Genomic DNA, 23046 nt, shown 5'->3' on the forward strand with positions numbered 1-23046 from the left:
CAGCTTTCTTCTCATTTTGACACTGCAGTCAAAGTCCATCTGAGGTGCACTTAAACTGAATTACTCTCCTTTATAGGCACATGAATGCATCACAGCCTACACCTTTACAGAAAGAACGCAGCAGCAGGATTTCTGTGCACCTGCTGATTTTACTCAACCTTCTGGGTAGGCCTACAGTTAGTTAGGTGATAATACCATGTAGGTGAGCAGGGGGTAGAAAATAAAATGTTGCTTAACTTCTAACACACTATAAACCACGTACAATTGCATCAAAGTGGTTTTCTACTGCTTTCAGAGCTCACACACCACCGGATATGACGTCGACTAACGCAGTCCATCCCTCCTCCAGCTCAGTTTAATTTTAATAGGGTGGCCCTTTAAACACTGGACAGCAAAAACAAACCATTTGTTCAGACGTTCAGAGTTTTTTTTAAAAACAATGGCCCAGCCTCTGGGGGCCTGTTTGCAGCCGGACATTTACCTGGGTATCGGATACAGCGGCGGAGTTTGAGTGACTGCGGGCTCGCGCCTCGCTAAAGCGACGCAGCTGTCAGAAACCAAAGCTAATCGGCTACCTACCTACCGTTAGCTGTAGCTGCTCGCCGTGCAATACGTTATAGACGCATATTACAAAGGCACAGAGCTCTACACACGGAGATTGAATTTGCAAACAAACAACAACCACCCGTGACGTTGAAATGGAGAAAGAGGAAGCGGACCGGCTGATAGAGAAGGCAAAACTGTGTTTACGGTCAGGACGGACAGATCGGGCGCTACAGCTGCTCTATGAATCCCAGAATATTTACCCCAGCACCCGGGCCAGAGGTAAAATTAGCTGACGCACATTCGAATGGCAGTTATTCAAGCTAACGTGGGTCAACCAGCTAACTCAATCCCAGTCTTTTAACGGTAGACATGTGTGCAGGAAAGGTGCATGGTAGGCCTACTGCTATTTTTAGATGGGTGTGCTCAGACGTTGCTGTTATACTTTAATACTTAATGTCAGTCCAGACTGCAGGCTGAAATGTAGAGCTAGTCAGGACTCCTTCCCTTCCCCCTTCATAGACCAAAGACTGTCTTACTTTACCTTGCCTAATTGCTTTTGCAGTAATGGCATCATAGACAGCACAACTAAGGTGTCATCACTTTTAGCTCTTGTGCAAGAGGCAGTTTAAAGCCACAGTGTCCATTTTACAGCAGTTTGGATTAAATTGCACATGTTGTGCAAGGAGGAGTGAAGAACTTTTGATGTACAATACATGCCACTCTTCTCTAACCTAAATGAGTGACTGGTGAAAGTTATGAAAGTCCTAATGAAGTGTTTTGGAAGATTTGTGTCCCATCCAGTCCTACAGAGTTTCAGAGATGCATTTATTATATGTCAGGATATTGTGGCTGCCAAACGCCTTACCAAGACACTTAATGTTGTTTTTTTCCTTTCTACTTTGCCCGCGATCTGTATCTTCAATATCTCACACATATAGATTTCTGTTGGCCTGCAACCTTCATTTCCGTTGTGATTTTAACAGATACCAACACTGTTCTCGTTAAACCTTTCGCCATTGGCATTCCCACCTGACTTCCCAGGTTGACCCTCAGACACTGTGTCCTTGTTTGTAGTGCTGATAGATGCCATAGTGAGGAACGGCGACACCGCTGCTCCAGAGGCAAATCACGTGCCCCCGCCGACGGGCTGGAGAGACGAGGACATTGGAAATGGTGAAACCAGTAACGCGGGCGCCGATGAAAAGAAGAGCTACACCGGGGATCAGCGGCAGGGTGTTCAAAGGTGCAATTGAAATCAATCACTGAAAACCGTTTACATTCCTTAAAAGGTGGAGTCAGCAATTGTGGAGAATGTCAGTGAATATCCTGTCACTGTCCACTACCTCTCAGTACTGTCTGTGCATTGTGGAAATAAATTGTTTTAATACACAGCCTAGGATCTGTAAAAGAGGATGTTAACAAAGCGAGACCACCGTAGCTAGCAACATGCCCGTTTACAGAGCCTTAGTTGTGTTTTAACACTGGATTTTTTTCAGTGCATACACAGTACATACAGTTAGCAGATCCTGGGGAGATATTCACTGTTTTTGACAACAAGCATTCTCCAGAAACACTGAATCCACCTGTATGCCCAAAGACATACCTCCACTAAAATAGAGATTGTAACATGTCACCTCTTAATTCTCAGACAGAACCAGTAATAAAGAAAAAAAACATACCTGTAACTGAGTGCCTCTTTCAGCTGTGAGCTTCAGGCTTGTGATGTGACATCATCTATGCTTCGTTTTTTACGCAGGATAAAGAATTGTAAGGACTTTTATGAAATCCTCGGAGTTCCCAAAAACGCCAGCGAAGAAGATTTGAAGAAGGCGTACAGGAAGTTGGCCCTCAAATTTCATCCCGACAAGAACTTTGCTCCAGGAGCCACAGATGCGTTCAAAGGTAACAGTTATTTTTGTTCACACTCACTGCTTGCTTTCCGTGAAAAATAAAATGGTGATAATATTTTTATTTTTTTTACTGCTCATTGTCATTTGGTCTTTAAAGTTAGTAACTATAGTGTGGCCGGCTGATATGGCCCATGTGCCAACACAGTGAGCACTGACAGGCAGTAGTGACTGATGTGACTCAAAACTCATGGAGACAATTAAGGTACATTAAAACCCATGGCACCCAACTATCACAATGTGCATCAGAATTGGTTCTCCTCCTATGAGTCAGTCAAATCTGAACATTGACATGATCACAGTACACACACATTTTTCGACTTAGTGGCACCGTCTGAGGATGGACATCGATGTGCATTGATCGACTAAGAAATCATGTTAAAAAAAGGTGCACTATCTATTTCCAGAACTATGTGTATTTCCTTAGATACATTGCAAACAGGAACTGCAAAAAGCGTATTCAGCAGCATACTCATTATGGTTCCAATTTGCCAAAATCTCAACTAATATACTGTAGAATAAATAACAATGTTATACTGTACTTCCGGTAACATCTCCCAAAACTTGAGAGACTATTTGCCTCCAGGACTTTATCAAATATTTCCATCTCCCTCTCCAAACAGCGATAGGCAATGCATACGCAGTGCTGAGCAACCCAGAGAAGAGGCAGCAGTATGATCAGTACGGTGACCAGTCAGCAGCATCTAATGCACCTCAACCCTCCGGTCCCAGTCGCCGTGGACCATACAGGAACTTCCACAAAGACTTTGAGGCCGACATTTCCCCCGAGGAACTCTTCAACATTTTCTTTGGAGGAAGGTTCCCCACCGGTGAGTGGTGGTGTGCAGTATGAATGTTTGGTTGAATGAAGCATTGTCTACAATAACTGACTTCTTTGTTTAAAATAAGGAAAGACAAAATCTACTGCAAACGTCACTATTAAAGGTGGAGTCAGCGATTCTGGCAAATGCTTGTTGTCACTATCAGTTTGTGAATCGGTAAATATCTCCCTGTCCGTACTGTGTGTGCACTGAAAAACATCTGGTGTTAATACACAGCCTGTCCTCTGTAAACTAGTATGGATCTTGAGGAGATATTCACTGATTTTGACAAAGTGATTTTGACAACAAGCCTTCTCTAGACTCCCTGGACTCCACCTTTAAAAGTGCAGTGGTGCATGTAATATATTCATAACCCATTATCATATAATTTTTCTCAGTATTGTTTGTCATTGTTGCTGTAGGCTGTAGTTTAGCAATCTTATGGTGGAAGTGTAGATGCTAAAGAACTGTGTGTGTCTCTCTACAGGAAACATACACGTGTACACCAACCAGGGGGCTTCCTACTCGCAGTTCTATCAGCCTCGTCGTCGACGCGCTTTTGAGAGACGCGAGGAGGAGGTGGTGCAGGAAAACCAGAGTCAGGTCAGTGACTCACTAAGCACGAATACAAAGCCTTGTTATTCTAATCATTAACATGCACTGGAGAACCATGGAGAAAATGACTTTTTCTGTACATATTTAACATGGCTGCAGTGACTGTGACTGTTTCCCCATAATGATTGATTTTTAACGCCATTCATTTACTTTCCTGATAACCCAAGAGCCTTCATTGCTACTGGAAGAAGGTGGTTTGCCTCAAAGAAACTAAAGTAGTTCTCTGGCACGAGTAGCACACTGCGTCAGTGCAGCCTACATACAGTCTTAACCCTTTGTAATCTCTGCTGGCTTTTATCTTCCCACAGAACACCTTCACAGCGCTCCTGCAGCTTCTCCCCGTGCTGGTGCTCATCCTCATATCTGTGTTTACTCAGATGATGGCCACCAACCCGCCCTACAGCCTCTTTTATAAGCCGTGAGTGTGGCATGCCAATAACATGTTTTCACAAATTGACACAAGAGTTTCACCGAATTCTGAATGACTGGGTGTCTGGTTTTCAGGGCCATGGGGCTGGTGGTGTCCAGGGAAACGCAGCACATGGGGGTGCAGTACTATGTGGATAAAACCTTTGAGAAGGAATATCGTGGAGGTGCCCTGGACGACCTAGAGAAAACCATTGAGAGTGACTATATCGAACACCTGCAGAACAGCTGTTGGAAGGAGAAACAGCAAAGTAAGCTGGCTGAGGCTCATTTGATCAAGACAGGGGGAGTCTGTTTTGGTCAAAGGATCAAGTATTGATTTATATTAAATCTTTTATTTTACTTCCTGTGACGTAAGAAAACCCTCACATTCACATTCCCCAGACAATTTACAGTGATTCTTTTTTTCACTTCAATTTTGTAGAGATTAAACAAATAAGACCTACAAAAATATCTGTAGGTGCTGCCAGGTGGATTGTTTAACCGCTGGACAGAGCCAGGCTAGCTGTCTTTCCAAGTCTGTATGCTAAGCTAACTGACTGTACCTTTATATTTAGGCTACTGTACAGTATATGATAGTTCTGTTGATCATTTCAACCGTTTCTCAGAAAGGTACTATAAATGTAATGGAAAAACATTATTTTTTATTTTTTTATATATATTTGTGATATGTTTCTACTCTTTAGTTATTCGTTCTCCTTTTTTCAGAGTCAGACTTGGCGAACCTCGGACAGCTGTACCGAGACGAGCGGCTAAAGCAGAAGGCAGAGTCCATGAGGCTCGACAACTGTGACAAATTGCATCGATTGATCGGCCGTCAGAGAGGCAAATGAGGACTGTTTTGAGAGGAGAACACGTTTCTTTATGGACTTTACAACAATGCATTTCATCCAAGTGTGTGACTTCAGGCCACTTTGTAAAGGAATCACTTTTAGGTACAAGTGCAGACAGTGGGAGATTATGCCGCTGGAAACAATGTGCCTTCTCTCCTGTTTGATGGTAGGAAACAAGAGTTGCATGTTAAGCTGCAGACCCTTGGTAGCAGCGTCACTTGCAAAGTGACTGCGGCAGTGTGTATGATGTCTCAGAGCCTTTAAACTTTCTTATAGAAAATGGCATGACATCCATTTGAGGTTAAGAAGGCAGTTGTATGTTCACACGGACATGTTATATTTGTTTAGGTTTTGTAGGTTTACCTCTATTTATTTTCCTGAACATGTCCTTGATGAAATTCTAAGTGTATTTATTTAATAGTTAATAGGCTGAATGTTACTTGAGCATCTTGGCTCGTATTTTTTTTTCTTTCCCGTAGGAACATAATGAAATGTGATGACTTAAATAATTCAATAGTCTTTGGACAAATCTGAGAGCTTCTGTACTTTGAAACAACAGAGGACCTTTTAATTATTATTAAACATAGAGGAATCAGACTTTAGGAAATACTTTAACATCTACTCTGGTTAATCGGGCAATCTGACCACTTGCACTGTAGCAATAACATGCAAAGTAGACCACATCTTTTGGAGAAATATCCTTACTATAAAAGCTTGCACTTGCCAAGTAAAATGAGCTTCCCGCTCCCTACACTACTGCTTACATTAGTGTTTTTTTTGCATTGGTCACTGACCCTTGCCGTTCAGGAACCATTGTTTCATGTGAAGGCGTATGTTTGAGGTTTGATAGTCCATTTCAACCGAAAAGCCCCTTTACAGTATTCTGGCGGATCTGGAATATATGGGAAGCTTAATTTGACAATGATATATGGAAGGTTGCCAGGGCAGGCAGTACCTTCTTCTTCCTAAACCATGCACAAGCTTCACTGATTATGTTCTCAGAAACAAGCTTTTTGGCCCATATTTAAAAAAAATTGTGTACTGAACCTCCTTATTTAATTATGTTCAGAAATTATTAAAATATCTGAACAATTTCCCCCCACAGCAAGGTGTGGTCAGTTTGTGGAATTGCTAACTTCAGTTGTTTACACTATCCCCAGTATCATTGGAATCCCACACAGACATTAATACTTGTGGCTGTGCAAGACTGTCAAAATGCCTCAGCTATCCTCATACAACTTGTACAATCATCAGGTTCATCTCATGCACTTTTAAGTTAATATTTAATCCTGTTCCATGTCATTACTGTTGCATGCACCCTAGTGAGAAAGTGTTTTTATGAGTTACCTGTTTTCGTTTTGTGCGAAACACGTCTTTATGACTGCTAACACGCAATATGATTCAAATTTCCAGGGCCACACTGTAACTCACGTTTAAAAAAAAAAAGAATAAAAAAACTTTACTGTAATTCACAAAAATCAGGTTTTTGGTAGGGGTCAGGGTGGCAGTGCAGTTGACTTGCAGTTGAGAAATTTACTTTTCAGCCAGAAAGACGAGAGAATTAAAAGATATAACCAGAATATGTTTGGGCCTGTCTGATTGGTTCATTTGTGATGAAATAATCATTTGACTGCATTTAAGGCTATATGTGTTTGGTCAAATCATTAAGCTCGGAATTGAAAGATGCAGCTAACACAACTGTATGTGCAACATCCAGTGATCATTGTTCCAAACCATCATTAGGAAACGTTTTAAATCGGGCTGACGGTTTATTTAGTCAAATAATCTGGGCTCTTTGTCCATGATGGACTTTTTAGTCTCTTTATTTCTGGAGGCTCAGGCACTTACAATATTGTAAAATATCACACAAAAGCTTAACTTTCACCAAAAATGTACTGTCTTAACCATTCACTACGGTTCACACAATCCTTTTTTCCTTGATTATGAGTGATGTTAAGATTTTTTTACCTCTTTAAAGTAACATGGGGACGTGGTCAGAATGAAAACATCAACACAAGGGAATTTGTATTGAATCAGTGGTAGTTGCTAATGACAACAACGTGCACCCTCTAAATGAGTAAGCTCTTGGTTGATAACATTTATTTACTGATCATTACACTAAATACGCCTAATGGCCAAATGCAAACACATCTTCATCGTTGATCCTACCCCAGAGTTGGAGCTTTGAGGAAGACGTGACCCCATTTGTGTGTAGGCATCACTACAGTCTATGAAACAGAACACCAGGAACTTAATTATATTGAAATGTGTAACTCTTTAATAGCTTCATCATGCCACATGGCTACACTGCTGCTTTCACCCATTCCTAAGGAAATGTGCCCGCTTTTCCCTACTGACAATCATTTGTGCATTAAAACATCACCGTCAAGAGGGCAAGGGGTTAGGAGAAAGAGCACTTCAACAGTGGCGTTTTTTACATTTAAGTTTCATTGTTTGAAAATGTTAAGTCCACAAAACAGTTTTATTATTGGAATATGTATGTAGGTGGTACTGTGTCTCAGTAAATTAAGCATAGAGAAAATCAATTCATCACAAGCAAAACAGGCATATTTAAAAATGATCTGACCGTCTTTAAAACTAGAAAAATTTAAAAACAAGACTCATCTGAAGGAATACCAATGCACATGTTTAAAAAAATAAATAAAACGTGCCAATCCTCATCATTCAGAAATGTAGGTTTAAAATACTCTTTGGCCTCGGGGTTTAAAATATTATCACCGACATGGTATGTGTACCAAAATCACCCACACTCAACCCGTTCCCTCTGTTGGCTTAGTTTCATCTCTCTTGCAGGGTAGGCAAAAGAGACAAGGATAGATAAGGATAAATCTTTAGCGATGTGCAGATGTACGTCTATGAAAAGGTTTGACCCAGTCTTTTCTGAATGCCACATTGTAATCTGGGATTACACTATGTAATCCAGTCCGTATGGCCGTCTCAGAAGAAATGCTCATACCGCAAATTACAGTCTTCCTTTTCAATCTGGAGCTCAAGTGAAGGTTACGCTGCACAGTGACTTAACTGACGGAATTAGTTCAGTCTCATGGTATCCCATCTTTCCCCTTCAACTCAGGGACACTGTCTGGACAAGCTTTCTTTCATACTGTAGTTTCATTTCTTCATCTTGAAGTCAGCTTCTATGGCACAACGGCGCCCTCTTGTGCCTCCATCCTACAGAGAGGGAGAGGCAGAGACAACCTGTGAGACAAAGCTAATTCATCACTCAAAGTATGTGACTCAACTGACACCTGTGTTTCACCTAAAAAACAAAACAAGTTGCACTTTGTGATATTGGTCATGTATGACTTCTATCATTTTTGTTCGAAGTTAAATTCTATATGAATGAGATTTTCTTAACGTTTGTTTTTATTCTGTTTGCTTGAGGAAAACAAAAGGGAAAGTTTCAAAAGGCCTTAGGATGGGTACTTACAAAAAGAGAAAGGAGGAAGGCAGGAGAGGACATGGAGACAGTGTCCTGTGAGAGGAAAACGATGCACATCAGTGCAGTGAAAGTCTCAGAAGGAAGCAAAATAACGGCAAGAAAAGGTGCAACACACAGAATATTCAGCACAGGGAAAGGTTGAAAATAGGAGAACGGCAATAAAAACTACATTACGTTGTATAAAGGTACTTGGCTATTTTACACATTTGCTATTCAATTCCTTGCTTGCCCTGCAATGAAACTGTGCATCCATTTCAGATGTTTTAAGGACAATGCCAGCACGTGTGGCTCATTAACTACACACTGGAGACATATATTCTGGTCAACCTTTTTTTTTTCAAAGCAAAGCCACGTGACATTTTTACAATCATCTCCTACCTTCCAGTCAACTGTTAGTTGTTCAGTACGCCATGATATATCAACTTTAAATGTTTGAAAACTTGCTTCAGATTGCTCATTTGTCATTTAAATAATGTGCTGTATCTGTCTTAGAAGTGCTGTTTTGTGTCACTATTAGTTCTAGTACAAATCTCCATTATCAACATAAGCAGTTTTTCATGTATCTTTGACAACCAAAAACCGATATAAATACAAGTTGTGCTTTCCTTTTCGAAACCATTGTGAAATGAATGGAAAACAATAGCTTTCTTTAAGATAGAACATTCATGTAAAAGCTTGCTGTATGCTTTGGTAAATGGTTTTCAGTTATGTTCTTTCTGTTTTTAAACTTGCATTATTGACTACCATTTTCCAAATGCTTATTTCTTGCTTATTCAGTCAACCATTGGTTTAAAACTTAGCATACACACAGTTATCACCACATGTGAAACAAATGGAAAATGGATCGTATTTTTAAGGGCTATTTTTGTATAGAAAATGGGGTCAAAGATAATCCTCCAGCCAAGATTAAAGTCGGGTCAAAACAAGTATTGCATTCATTAACTGATGTCTGAAGAGTTAGAGCGGTAAACTGAACAATAAACAAATGTGGACATTTTGAAAAGGACAATGTATATTTGGTTGATTCTTGCATAAAATGATATTAATTTTTTTTTGATTCCTGACAAGATTTTCAATGTGATAAATTACCTGACCGGATTTTAATAGAAAAAAACATTGGCGTGCTGAAAGAATATTATTTAAAAAATAAATAATAATAATAATAATAATAATAATAATAATAATAATAATAATAATAATAATTATAATAATAATAATAATGTCATGCTTTGGAAAATGGGCAAGCAAATCTACTTTAGGGTCACTACTATCTTCTACCTTTAAGTCAAGCCTTGTTGTCTCACCCTTGTTCTCTTCTTTTGTACTCTCTCTCTCTCTCTCTCTCTCTCTCTCTCTCTCTCTCTCTGCCTTTTTGTCAAAATTCTAGTGAAGCACCTTGTCAGTGGAGTCCTGTTTGCGTGTGCTGCTCTCGCGGCCCCTCAGACTCTTGGCGCTGATACCGGACTCTGAGGTCTCCATGATGAGCTGCGTGGCTAAGAACTGCTGGATCTGCTCCAGCACGTCACGCTGCATCTCCAGAGCCATGTGGTACACGTCATGGTCCAGGCTGTTGTACATGACGGCGTTCTGAAACATCAGCATGATGTCTCGCTGGAACTCGGCCGTGGTCCGGATCAAACCGGTCTCGATGCTCTTTTTGATGGCGGCCAGGTCCATGGGCCTGTTTGTACGAGTGAGCAGAGCAAGAGAAGGAGAAGGAACAGCAGGTTACAAGACAAACTGTAGTCGGTATGGTCTGGTGATGTGAGTCATTTACTGGGATTTCTGGGGAATGAGAGTAATCAAATGTCTCATTCCATCTTCTCCAACAGTGGAATACATTACCACAATCAATTAAGAGTCCCCATCACTCATTTCAATGTAATCCAATACTTTAGCCAACACTGATCCAGTTGATATTCCTTTTATACGCAGTTTTATATATATGTATGGATAAATTATTTTAGAATATAATGTAATGTGCTTTTACTTGATGTCTTGTATTTTTTTTCTCACTTTAGGATGCCTGTTAACAACAGGTGAAGGGACGGCCTATGACGCATTTACTTTTTTTTCTCTCAAGCATGTTATTTCATGTACACTGTTTTTCAAATAAAGAATTTCAATCCAGCAAAAAAAAGGTTGTTTTTTGTAGAATCTGACATTGACGTGATAAGATTATGATTTCTACTCTGCACAAGCAATATGACAAGCAACCACCAAACAAACTATTATTAAAAAGAAAATAAACTTTTACATTCTCCATCGAATACATCCTGTGCTTACCTGTGCACAATACCTCGGTACCCAGGTGCGATCTCATCTGTTACTGGCTGTAGGAAGACATTTGCATACCTACAACAGGTTGACACAAATTCTATGTTTCAGTAATGATACGAAGAATCAAAAAATGTATAATGTAAATGTAAATATATCCGAGGCTTAGCATTGGTGGCTAGTGTTACTACAGAGCTTCATATTCTGACCTGTGATTGGCCGCTGCACGCCACACCAGCATAATGGCTTTCTTCCAGATCTTGTGAGCCTGTAGAGCTTCCAGGTCCTCACTACACAAAGAACTGATGCACAATAACGCTATGTAAGAAGGGAGTTGGTACAACAGGAAGATAATAAGAAAAGAAAGGAATGTCAGGAGTGCCTCTGGTATCCATCAAACCACATGGAAGGGAATACAGTTGACAGAGGAGGAAGAGTTATGTCTAGGCACCCCACGCTGGTTTAAAAAATATAAAAAGGCGTTTAATTCATTGACTACACCTTGAAGAAGGCTCAAGCCGACACACGTTGGTTTACTTTTAATGTGTCTTGCCATATGGATTAAATTATTTTTTAACCAATCTTGAGTGCCTGGAATTAGATATTTCCTTTTTTTTTGTCATAACTCTTCCTCCTATCTGTCATAATGAGAAAAGTATTATACAGCAGAGCCTGATCATCAGCATGGCCTGGTGAACAATTCTCAATTGACGAAGAAAAAATAAATAAAGAAAAAATACTTTGCACAATTTAAGGCACAACTTCGCCACAATATCCTCTACAACTTGTTTCCTTCGGCATGCTTAGCCTGAATGCTAAGAAGGTTCACTCACAATTGCGATGAGGCGGGGCTGCTGGGGAGGGAGTCTGCGGTGGTGTGGAGCTGCAGGGACGATGAGGCCGTGACGAGGCTGTATCCATCCTCACTCTCACTGGCAGCAGGTTCTAGTTCCATTTCCCCGTCTGCCTCAGACATAGATCCCTCCGCCCCGTCACCCTCCTCCTCCTCTTCTCCACACACTTCCGGCCCGCTGACCTCATTGTGCACTTTAGTCACAGAGGCTTTCCCAACGCTTATTCCATCCCCCATGTTCATCTCCTGCAAATAAGGAAAAGAGTTGCAGAGAGATTCAAAACAGAGAGTGGGAAAATACTGTGGAGCTACACACTTTGCATTTTTAGTACAGCAATCAAAAGCATCATCATGTAACGCTCTGTTTCCTCGTCGGGTGCTATACCTTGGGATGCCTTTCTGTCAGAGTCAGGCTATCTTCTAATACTGAGTCTGCCGAGATAGTAAAGATGAATAATAAAGAAGGAAATGGTTATGCAAAACGCATAGTTGCATGCAAAAACTGCATGTTATGAAGCAAGTGCATACTAGCGGTTGAGTACGAGTGTGCATACCTCCATGGGGGTTATCAGGTCTGTGCTGAGCCCACTTCTCTCTCTCTGAAACTGGACTGTTTTGGTTCACCGTCTCTCTGTCGGCCTCTTTCCTTGCCTCAGGCAGCGGAGTTGCTCCAGTGTGGCAGTGCTGCAACCTATTTAAGTTGCGTGAGGATGAGGAGGTGGGAGGAAGGCCTCTTAGTCCAGTGGGGAAAGCTGACAGACAGCTATCTTGACTGCTGCACAGAGAGGAGAGTGAAGTCCCACCCTCAACTTCTAACGCTTGTTGTGTTTTCCCCTCCAGGCTGTTGTGCAGAGACGAGGTGTGAGAATGGTGGTGCTGGAAGGGCCCAGCCTCCCAGGCCCCAGACAAAGCATGGCCGTTCTCCTCGCACAGTGACAGAGCAGCCTCCACTGCAGCGGCGTCCAAAGCCTCCGCAGTCTCGTCTGCCTGTGATAGGAAAAAGATAGGATTCTACATCTTTAAAAATAATAGTTTTTTTTTGTTTTGTTTTTTTTAATAGTCTGCCGTGTCCCTAAATCTTAGCAGTGAGTTAATTCAAATTCAGGTACCTTAAATTCGTTTTTGAGTTGTGGAAACTGTTCTAATATAATTGGAATGACCAACATTTTATTGGTATGAATGTTGGTTGAATGTAGTTTGTGGATATCTGTTATTTTTCAATGCACCTTAAAGAGAAGCTCATTTCGAACTTGTTGTACATTGTATAATGAAAATAAAGGTTTCCATTCTATTACATTTCTAAACTGGTTCCATAACTCAAAAACTAACATAAAGGTACCTGGATTTTAATAGCATAATTCATCCGCATTGATCTAAAGTGCTGTGAAAATATATTGTACTTTTCGCCTTTTTTGTTTTGCACCTTGTCCTCAATGATGGCTATAATGTCCCCGACTGTCTTCAGGTCAAGCTCATCTCCCATGTAGGACACAGTCACGTCCTCCTCGCTGATGTTATTCTCTGTAGAGACAGTGTGAAGTCCAGTCGGCACTATGAAATCCACCTCTGCACACAGAAAGACAACAACTGATTTTCTACTTCTTCCTTTGTTCAATTATCAAAGTAGCAGAAGTAGCAGTGGCAGTTTTGTAAAAAAAACAAAAAAACAAAACATTTTCCATATCTATTTCCCGGCATACGCGGCTCAAGCTTTAGGGACATGAGGAGGTGTTTAGTTGGGGGGGAGGGGGGGGGGTTGGATACAGGGTTAGAGTTGACAGACCTGTGCTTGCAGAGGCAGTGGAGTCAACAGGAGCAGGAGTGGCAGCAGCAGCAGCAGAGAGAGGAGCGCAGGAGGCTGGGTCCGCACTGACCATGAAACCTAACGGGGCAGAAAACTGGGTGGGACCTGCCTCCAGGAGACGAGACAACATTGGGGCACCTGCCATGCAAGCATCGGCACACATTAACACACACAGTACACACACAAAGCAGCGAAAAAAGGCTTTCAGCAAGCTAGTGTATGAGCAAACACTGTGTAGACAATAGCAGCATACAGAATTACACAAATAAAAAACATGTTCTTAAAACTCTGACTTTTTTTTTCCTATTCAATATTGTCTTGCTTTGAAGGAAAAACTGATATGGGGTGCATACGTTACCTGTTGACTGAGAAAGGAGTTGACTAGGCGGAGCCAGCTGCAAGTCATGTGCTCCTGCCATATTACCAGTGGACATGTCCCCCTCCCCAATCTTTTGTGGATTGTGGATTGAAAAAAAGAAAAAGAAAATAGTTAATTCAGAAATTAAGCTGCTTTTTCATACAAAATTAGCCATTATGTCGAAGTGAGTTGTGTAAATGCAATACATTTGTTTACTTATATATGACAGGTTTGGAGGAAGTGATATATTATGCTTTAGGAATGAAACTTAAGTTCAACCAACAAAATTATAGCCTTGAATTCACAAAAACAAATGAAAAAGTAGATTATGGGATGTGTTAACCCACAAGAGATACATTTTTATTTCTTCAAGTCAACTTAATTCAAGTCGAAAATGATTTCCTGTCTGAATATATCAGTAGAGTAGCCTCTTAAGACTTGTAAGTGCAGAAAGAACAACTGCTGTTTCATAACACAGGACATTGTTAAGTATACGCTTTAGAAGACATGATAAAGTAATAACAGGACAACAAGCGAGCATATTCTGAATGGCTTCACACAGGAATGTGAATGACCTCGGGTAGCACAGCCTGAGACCACACGTGAACCCCATTCAACGTGGAGTGAAATTAAACTGAAGACAGGCGGTCAGTCACACATGCATCCCATACAACCTTACAAAGTCTGGGCAAACCTTCGGAGAGTTCATCCATACACCCAAATTTACAGACTGGGTGTTAAAAATCCAACAATATTTCTCTATTACTAATGCAAAGTAGAATAATGCATTTGCAAAAATGATTAAAAACCAACAACAGCTACCAATACAACAAAAAGGAAAGAAAAACCAAATTATTAAATATTTCATAAACGCACAGTAAGACAGGATAAGATTGATATGTGATGCCCCACAGACTTGAAACATCTATCACAGAGCTTGACACTGTAAGTCCCCTCCACATACCAGTCTGGAATGTGTGGCCAAGAGACTGCCTTTCTTTAGTAACTCTGACAGGAGGGGAGATGGTGGTGGTGTGGCTCTCTGGCTGAGGAGCTTCTTTTGGGTGGGGTCATCCAGAAGTGATACGTGGATGATGTCATCATTGCCAGGTCCGAAACCCTCAGGAATAGTCATTAATCTGGCTGAGCCCAAAGCCTCGAGACAAAGAGAGGGGAACGTAAAGTCATATTTTCATACTAAATCTGGGAATGCTTCCAATTATCAACCCGTGATCACTGATCTTAAATGTCCCTAATGTGTCACTCACTTTTAAAAATCCAATTTAATCTGCATGATAGGGGAGAACAGGGTTATATGTCACACGGGTTGGTTGTCACATTCGTTATATCTAGCCACCAGAAGGCGCTGTCTCTGAACTTTTGGTATGGAAATGTCCAGAATTGGGATCAGGTCACCAACATAGTCCTCTTTTTCAGTTCCTCTTCTAGTCAGTCGACATTTGTGCAAACTTTGAAAAAAATCCCTCAAAGCGTTTGAGATGTTGCATTCACAATATGCGTGGTCACAGTGACCTTGACCTTTGACCTGCAAAAAGTAATCAGTTTATCCTCTTAGATAAATTTGAGACAAATTTGATTTCACAAGGCATGAGGTCACAGTGACCTTGACCTTGACCTTTGAACTCCATCAATTCATCTTATCTACAGTAATCAGTTCATCCATCAGTAAGAGTGGACATTCGTGCAAAGTTTGAAGAAAATCCTTCAAAGCGTTCATGAGATATTGCACTCACAAGAATGGCCTGGACAGACGGATTTACAGTATGTACAGACGCACAATCGCTGGCGTGGAGGCATTGTAAGTGCTCCAGAGAGGATGAGTGACTATTTAAAAGTGGAGCAGACCTTAAATACCTTTCAATCGTAAGTGACTTACATTCTTTGGGGATGGGAGATCCAGAATCAAGCTGTCGAGTGGGTCACCTGGGGAGAACTCCTGGCTTGGGGAGCTGCGGTCTGAGGGGGAATGCATGGTGATGCTGGACACTCGCTTAGGCGTGGTCTTTGTTGCCTGTCTGGCTAGAAGAGGGAGGAGGGAGCATAGAGACCAGTTTCTTTATCAGTCTCCCAAAAGCTAGATGTTTTTAATACAGGAATATGGTGGCATGATTATCAACTGTAAGCACTATCAGCAGGATGTCTCTGCATTGGTTGGTTTATTCAGGAAGAATATTTGATGCCACTTTTACTATGTGTTTTTAAATGTATAGTTTAAGGTAAGCCTATTATGAATGCCAGTCTGTACTTTTATGAAATTATTACTTATATGATGTTTCTGGAACCTGTATTTTTATTTTATTGTAATGAAACTCATTTCAGTAGGATACATTGCATTGTACCTCCTGACAGAGGGACTGCCAAAGGAAAATAGCCTTTTGCCTATAACTTAGTAAATTTACATTTATTTTATAAATGTTCAAAAATTTACATTGTCCCTCTTGAGTAGGGATTGAAATACAGATTGAATAACTTTGATGTTAAAGTTAATATGGAATAAAAATAACAGACTGTTTTATATGTGTTATGTTCCAGAAAATTCAGTTATAACTTCTAAAAATTAACAGCTGCTATTCGAGTATTATACATTCACTATGGCCAATTACATGTTGTAAGGCCCCCCTGGCCTATTGTAATGCCACTATATTTATATTCACTGTTTATGGAGCAACACTGAAATCTGAAACATATTTGTATATTGATGTATCCCCCCCCCCCCACACACACACACACACACACACACAAAACCCCCTTTTAAATAAAAAGGAGATACCTTCATAAGCAGCATCTGTGTTTTTTCTTTTCAACTCTGCTTCCTCCTCCTCCAGTTTCTTCTTTCTGACAGACAGACACACACACACACACACACACACACACACACACACACACACACACACACACACATACATATGATGATATATCTTTCTCCAGCCTACGCCTTACACACAACAACAAAAGGAGATGCACTAATGCATTGTACAAACAGGTCAGATAGAGGGTTTGTCGCTTCTTACTGTATCATTTCATCCCACAACTCTTGAAGTTTGGAATCTTTATATCCTGCTTGAATCAGTTCAGCGTCGCTCTTCAGCCTCCTATGGAAAACAGCACCATCTCAGCCAATCTCATCGATGCGGTTTACGATGCAACCTCAACTCCTTTGATTTTCACAGTACTGGTGAAGGTGTTTTGTGTTGTCAAAAGCCCTGTGTGTATGTGTGTACCTGTGCTTCTCCTGTGTTTCCTTGATGAACCTTTTTAGTTCATTGATTCTGTCAGCGGTCAGCTTGCGCACTATCACGTCTTCCACCGTCTCCACCACTTCGCCTTTTTCGCCACGCTTCCGTCTGAAGGTAACGAATGGGTTAATAATATTAGTGTAGTTAAATAATTTTTTTCTGGCATATACTGTATACTGACAATGCAAGTGTCAAACATCATAAGGCTTTGTCATTTATTTGAGCTTGCAATTCTACAAAAGCATGCTTGAGATAAAAGTCAGCGGTACTAGGCTTACTTTGGGGCCTCTGTTGTTTCCAGGAGCTCAGAATACTTGGAGGCACAGTGCTTTTGAAGAGCAAAACAAATAATCAACGACAGCTTTGTGTCAGGAGAAAAAATATAACATGGCAAACATCCTGCAGAGACTATCAATTTTAAAGTGAGTTGGATTTTCTGTCAAACCTTTTGAGAGAACCAGTCAGGTGGTCGCCCAGGTTCTGCAAATGGTTTGATGGCACGACTGACAGATACCCTGTTGAGAAGACGATCCAAGAAAACACATTAAAGACGCTCCAAAACAGCCTACTATTTCTGTCTTGGGTTAATTACAGTCCTAAAACCATGTCCCTCTTCACCACGTCTAAATTCTAATAAATGTATTTCTTTATTATTATATAAGTAGTTTAGTTGTAAACTCATGCAAAATGTGTGCAAAATTAAAGTCAGCACGCACTGAGCAACATCATGGATAGTGTGGATGTCTATCACAGGCATAACACCGATATAGCAAAATAGCAGCATCCCTACTTGCTATGGTTACTACATCTTATTTGCATGTCTATGGGCAGTGAGAGCACAACTGACAATGGCAACAACAGAGCTAATCTTGATGATAATAATCTAATCTGGTAATTTTAAAAGTAATCTTAAATCTAAGGATGAATATTTAAAACAAACAACAAAAACATTAACCCTTTATGAATTGCCATATAGCATGTGACCTTTGACAAGTCATTCTGTATGTTCAAACTATAAAGTGGCAGTTGTACAGTACCAGTTCTGGTCTCCGCTCTTCATGACCGATGTGGCCAAACACAGCTTCTCCCTCACTGACCATGGTTCTGTTGGTCCAATCACAAGCAGCTTGTGTTCTGCAGATTTGTGGTAGGGGGAGAGGGGGGGGGGGCAAACAATACACATTGTATATAGTTTAACAATGCACTGCATGTTCAACTGATCACCCAGTCAGGCCAATTCTCAGGTCTGGCATCACAGTAGTATTTTGAATCCAGTGAGTTTGGCATCATTTTGCATGCTACCTCAAAGCTGCCAACCATGCCAGCAGTTCACTGTGTATGGACATGCACAGAAAATGCATGGCATCAACACACACACACACACACACGCGCGCGCGCGCACGCACGTACACACACACACACAATAAAAAGCATTCCTGGTGGCTAACATAAACCAACCACTTGTGTTTGACAGCTGTCAATTTGTGATGACAGCCACTAATCCTCGCAGCCAGTCTCCGCTGCAGGGACCACAATGCTGCCATGCAGGAAGTTAGTTAGTGATGAGGATAGGGATAATAGCATGTCATGATAATCTGCTATCTACCGACGTTACTCACTTCCAACCCCGTTTGCCATCTTCCTGTCATCCCGACATCCCATACATGTTGGCACACAGAAACTCAGTAATTAATAATAATGGCAAAATCCGAAAACGCTATACAAGAAGCGACGGACGTCACGTTAACATAAAATGAATTAAACGTTTATGGCTTCCGCGATTTTTCCTCTAGCTTGCTAGCCCGACGAATCACCTCGTCTATTGGTAACACAAAAGATTAACTAGCTAGCTCTAATTGCTACAATGCTCAGTGGAGTCTCGAAAAACCGAGTTAATTTCGTTTAAAGAGTTCAGGCTAGGCTACCAAGTGTCCAACAGACGAGAAAATATAGCTTACTGTAGTCACTGAGGTTGTTTATCATTGTAGCTAGCAGAGAGCTGTTCGCACACGCCCACCTCAACAGCTCAATGATGGTACGCTACCTCTTAAAAAAACAAAATAAAACTAACAGGCTATAGCCTACAATGAAGGGAGGATATTTGATAGCGCTTTTGTGTTTGGCTAAAAATGGAGTAAACAATAAAAGAAAAATATGCAACAACAACAAAACTAAGTCGTACATTATTACATTGGAAAAATATTAAAACCGCTACTTTACAGTATTATATTCTAGCTAATGACGTTGAGCTTCATTGTTTGGAAGATTTAAAATACCAGACAATATAGTAGGCTAGGCATATTTCTTTTGGAGTTATTTACTGTTGTTAACTGTTATTACATGAAACACGTGTTAAAGTAGACTAGATAGCTTTTGGCTTGATTATCACAATTGAGACATGTAGGCCTATTGTTAATTGTGACATGGCTTTTTAATGCCTCATTAAATATAGGCTACATAAAAAACTGGGGGGAATGCAGTTGCAAGGAAACACTGTAGCCTACTCTGTCTTTGTGAAATGCTAATAGTCTTTTTCATACATTACCAATACCAACCGTGTCAGCACAAGAAAACAGACTAGAAAAACTGGTTTGTGATTATGTGGGCAAAACAAACGAGGACATCTCAGGGAACAATTGGGTTTTCGATTTCAGTGAACATTTTGACAATGTAGCCTAATGTTAGTAGCCTACATCAAGTTACAGCAATTATAGACTGACGAAACTGTGACACAAGAATTTTGATCGTAACTTTTTTTAAGGCTATTTTGACTGTACTATAACCTAATTAGCAGATCTCCCTTCTTTATTTTAAACAACTGCTGTAGAGGATATAATGTTCTATTTTTGTAATTTATCTCAATGAGGTGCTTTTCTTTGTAAACTTTAAAATCTCTTTTGGCAGCTTGTGTTTGTTAGCTAAGACACATTTACAAAAAAAAAGTTGGGTCAATTGATGTAGGCCTACAGTCTTTTTAACTTTAATGTGAGGAAGTAAAGTATGCACGTTCAAAGACAGATGTCTGTAAATGTTAACTTGTTTAATGGTCCTAAGATGGGGCCTCATAAATTCAGAGAGGAGATATTCTGGTTGGCTGGCTGGATGGAGAGTTTAAACTTGTCTAGCATAGGCAACAATAAAGTTCTTAATAAGCAGAATCATAGAATCTGAACATTCCCCACTTGAATTATGCAGTACAACACCAGGAAAATGATATGTTTGGGCCCCTTGGTGACAGAGGTGGTTTAGGTGACACAGCAGCTCTTTCTACTCTCATGACCCGCCACTTTACACAGAGAGAGAGAGAGAGAGAGAGAGAGAGAGAGAGAGAGAGAGAGAGAGAGAGAGAGAGAGAGAGAGAGAGAGAGAGAGCAATTACTGCAGGGAAACAAATGTTAATGAGGCTCTTGACATTTAACTCCATAACACTACCACTTTGCCCCCTGCTGCTTTGTGGAATAACTGTCAGCTCTGCAGGAAAGACTGGCAGCCCTGTACAGGAGGGCTATGGCATTAGAATAATAATTCTACTGTCTCATGAAACTCCATCACTTATCTTGTAAACATACTACTGGATACATTGCAGTGTGTATTTGTTGTAGAAAAGGGGCTCTTAAGTGTTTGCTTTGAGCTTGATAAGACCCTTTTCATACAAAATGTATTACATGTGAACTGTTTTGCATAAAGAGTCGTTGCGTATATTATCGGTGTCAGAAATATCCGTAGATTAAATCTGACCTTCAGTTGAAATACAATTTTTTTACAGCAATGCATCAGTGTAATCATTAAAAACCTGCATATTTTGTGTAACTGTTTAGGAAAATACAATAAATTGTTTTACACTGTAAAATAATCTGAACATTCAATTGTGCCACACAATAAACTTGTCATAAAAAACAAATTATTCCTTATTGAGGCTTCCTGTCATCAAAAAGTGTGCCTGGCTTAATGTGCATGCAAGTATTACATTTAATTGAATTACAAACGGGTAAATGAATTAAGGGCGTGCAAAACAACTCGCCTATTCTCTTGAGAGCTTCCTCATTATATCGTAAACTCTTTCTTATGTTGTTAGCAGGTGTCATGAGAAAATGTTTTTTTGTATGTCTTTGTGTTAAATACATTATCAGCTATTACATCTAATTCATATCCAGGGCTCTTTTTTAAACTTCTCTCTATAGGAGACCAGATTCTGTATTATTGCAGCATTGCTATATTACAGGTGGCCGAGTGATGGAGACTCAAGGGATGAAGGTCGCACCACATGTTGCCTTTAACTGCTGCACTGAGCCTATCCTGGGGGGCTGAACCGCGGCATATTATTTGAAGGAGGGAACCTATTGAAGCCTTCTTCCTCATCTTTGCCATTTAAGTCACTTCATTTGTTACTGTAAGCTGATGCGGGGGACCCTTTTGGAGACAAGCGGACTTACATTCAAAAGGAGCCCAACAGTTGCTGCTGGTCTTGTGGTGAGTGATCTTGCAAATATTACAAGTTAAAGTTAATCTTGAAGAAATGCACAATTAGCATTCTTTTTTTTCTAAGATTTATTTTAACAGCGTATTTTCAAACCATACATCTCAACATACAGTATCTCTACATGTGTGCCGGTATTAGCATCATATTAAACAACTATGGATTATATTAGTGAGTGAAAATGATCTGTATATGTAGAACATTGACAAGTGAATTTCACTTTGCAGATACTGACAAATAAAAGAATGTCTGTTTTTGTTGTCTAGTGATACTTTTAATTTGCTGATCCCTGAGAGGTTCAGCAATTCTCTAAATATACAAGTCCAAATATACAAATTCTTGTATAAATTCTGCAGAATTCTGAAAAGGCAACACTTTATTGTTAATGTAAGGTGTATTTACATTCTCGGCTAGAGGATGCCCTCCCCAGGGGGATAGCTGCTCTGCCCCCCCTCCCTTGCCCTCCTCCTCTGAGACCCACCCCGTGCCACTTGCAGCTGAGACCCTGGGAGCAGAATTAACGAGCAAATTGAAACAGACTCTAACCATGGCACAGTCTCCCCGCAATGAATGGTTATGTGTGCACTTTAGAAGTATAACCATGATTGATTATTTTTTCACTTTTTGTTTTATATCATTGATACATACATGATAATCATGTCTGATAACTCAACAGATTTGGGTGGGATAGACACAGCATGTCCAACAACATGGCCAAAATTGCAGACGCTCGAAAGACGGTGGAACAGTTAAAGCTGGAGGTCAACATAGAGAGGATGATGGTGAGTCTGCCCATTGTGGAACTACACTGCCAACATGAATGGGAAAGTTTTTACAAATTGTTAAGCGTTGTAATATGTGTAAGTCTTGTAATATGGAGTATTCCTGAATGGAAAATGTCTTGGCCAACATTACGGTCTCACGAGAGATTTACTTTTGAACAATCACAATGGAGGCAATCACATACAATTGGACTTCCTTTATTATTACTGATATCAGTTTTACACTTGAGAATGATGTTGGTGATGTTATTGCAAGTATGGTATGGTGTTTTTTGGGTGTTTGAATCAATGCTTGAAAATTAAATAAATAAGGAATAAACACACACACACACACACACACACACACACACACACACACACACACACACACACACACACACACACACACACACACACACACTCACACTCACTCACTCACTCACTCTCTAACACAACCTTTTTGTACAGATATCCAAAGCAGCCGCCGATCTGATGGCCTACTGTGAAAGTCATGCCAAAGAGGACCCTCTGGTGACGCCAGTACCTTCTGAGAACCCCTTTCGAGAAAAGAAATTATTCTGTGTAATATTATAAGGCCCAAGTGAACAGGAAGCGTGTCTACTCATGAATATTTTTAATGTGTGAATT

The 23046-nt window shown here is 40.4% G+C and overlaps 3 protein-coding genes across 7 annotated transcripts; 2 read left to right on the plus strand and 1 right to left on the minus strand.

Moving 5' to 3' along the window:
- Positions 1-365: 365 nt before the first annotated feature.
- Positions 366-6687, plus strand: dnajc18 (DnaJ (Hsp40) homolog, subfamily C, member 18). The gene is made up of 8 exons (XM_080040509.1): positions 366-825; positions 1621-1789; positions 2303-2448; positions 3077-3283; positions 3762-3877; positions 4198-4307; positions 4394-4566; positions 5024-6687. The coding sequence occupies exons 1-8, from the start codon at positions 699-701 to the stop codon at positions 5146-5148; spliced, it is 1173 nt and encodes a 390-aa protein (XP_079896635.1). The 5' UTR covers positions 366-698; the 3' UTR covers positions 5149-6687.
- A 437-nt stretch (positions 6688-7124) lies between these two features.
- On the minus strand, positions 7125-19186 carry brd8a (bromodomain containing 8a). Of its 5 annotated transcripts, none has more exons than XM_080040567.1 (20): positions 19119-19186; positions 18198-18294; positions 17606-17675; positions 17439-17488; positions 17146-17268; positions 16936-17016; positions 16695-16759; positions 15801-15943; positions 14868-15059; positions 13904-13994; positions 13525-13683; positions 13165-13307; positions 12296-12728; positions 12127-12173; positions 11722-11987; positions 11098-11190; positions 10898-10966; positions 10007-10292; positions 8600-8644; positions 7125-8340 (listed from the first exon to the last, which is right to left on the minus strand). In XM_080040567.1, exons 1-20 carry the CDS (start codon positions 19141-19143, stop codon positions 8281-8283), a joined length of 2538 nt encoding a protein of 845 aa, XP_079896693.1. In that variant the 5' UTR covers positions 19144-19186; the 3' UTR covers positions 7125-8280. The 5 variants fall into 5 exon arrangements, with proteins under 5 accessions (XP_079896693.1, XP_079896692.1, XP_079896696.1 ...); XM_080040566.1 differs by lacking the exon at positions 19119-19186 and adding an exon at positions 18780-19103; XM_080040570.1 differs by lacking the exons at positions 17439-17488; positions 19119-19186 and adding an exon at positions 18780-19103.
- A 3149-nt stretch (positions 19187-22335) lies between these two features.
- Positions 22336-22992, plus strand: gng8 (guanine nucleotide binding protein (G protein), gamma 8; the record flags this gene model as incomplete). Its single annotated transcript, XM_080041055.1, has 2 exons — positions 22336-22419; positions 22867-22992. 2 exons carry the CDS (start codon positions 22336-22338, stop codon positions 22990-22992), a joined length of 210 nt encoding a protein of 69 aa, XP_079897181.1.
- Between the last annotated feature and the right edge of the window lie 54 nt (positions 22993-23046).

Source organism: Ammodytes marinus (genome assembly GCF_949987685.1).
Source record: "Ammodytes marinus genome assembly, chromosome: 14".
Lineage (NCBI taxonomy): Eukaryota > Metazoa > Chordata > Actinopteri > Uranoscopiformes > Ammodytidae > Ammodytes > Ammodytes marinus.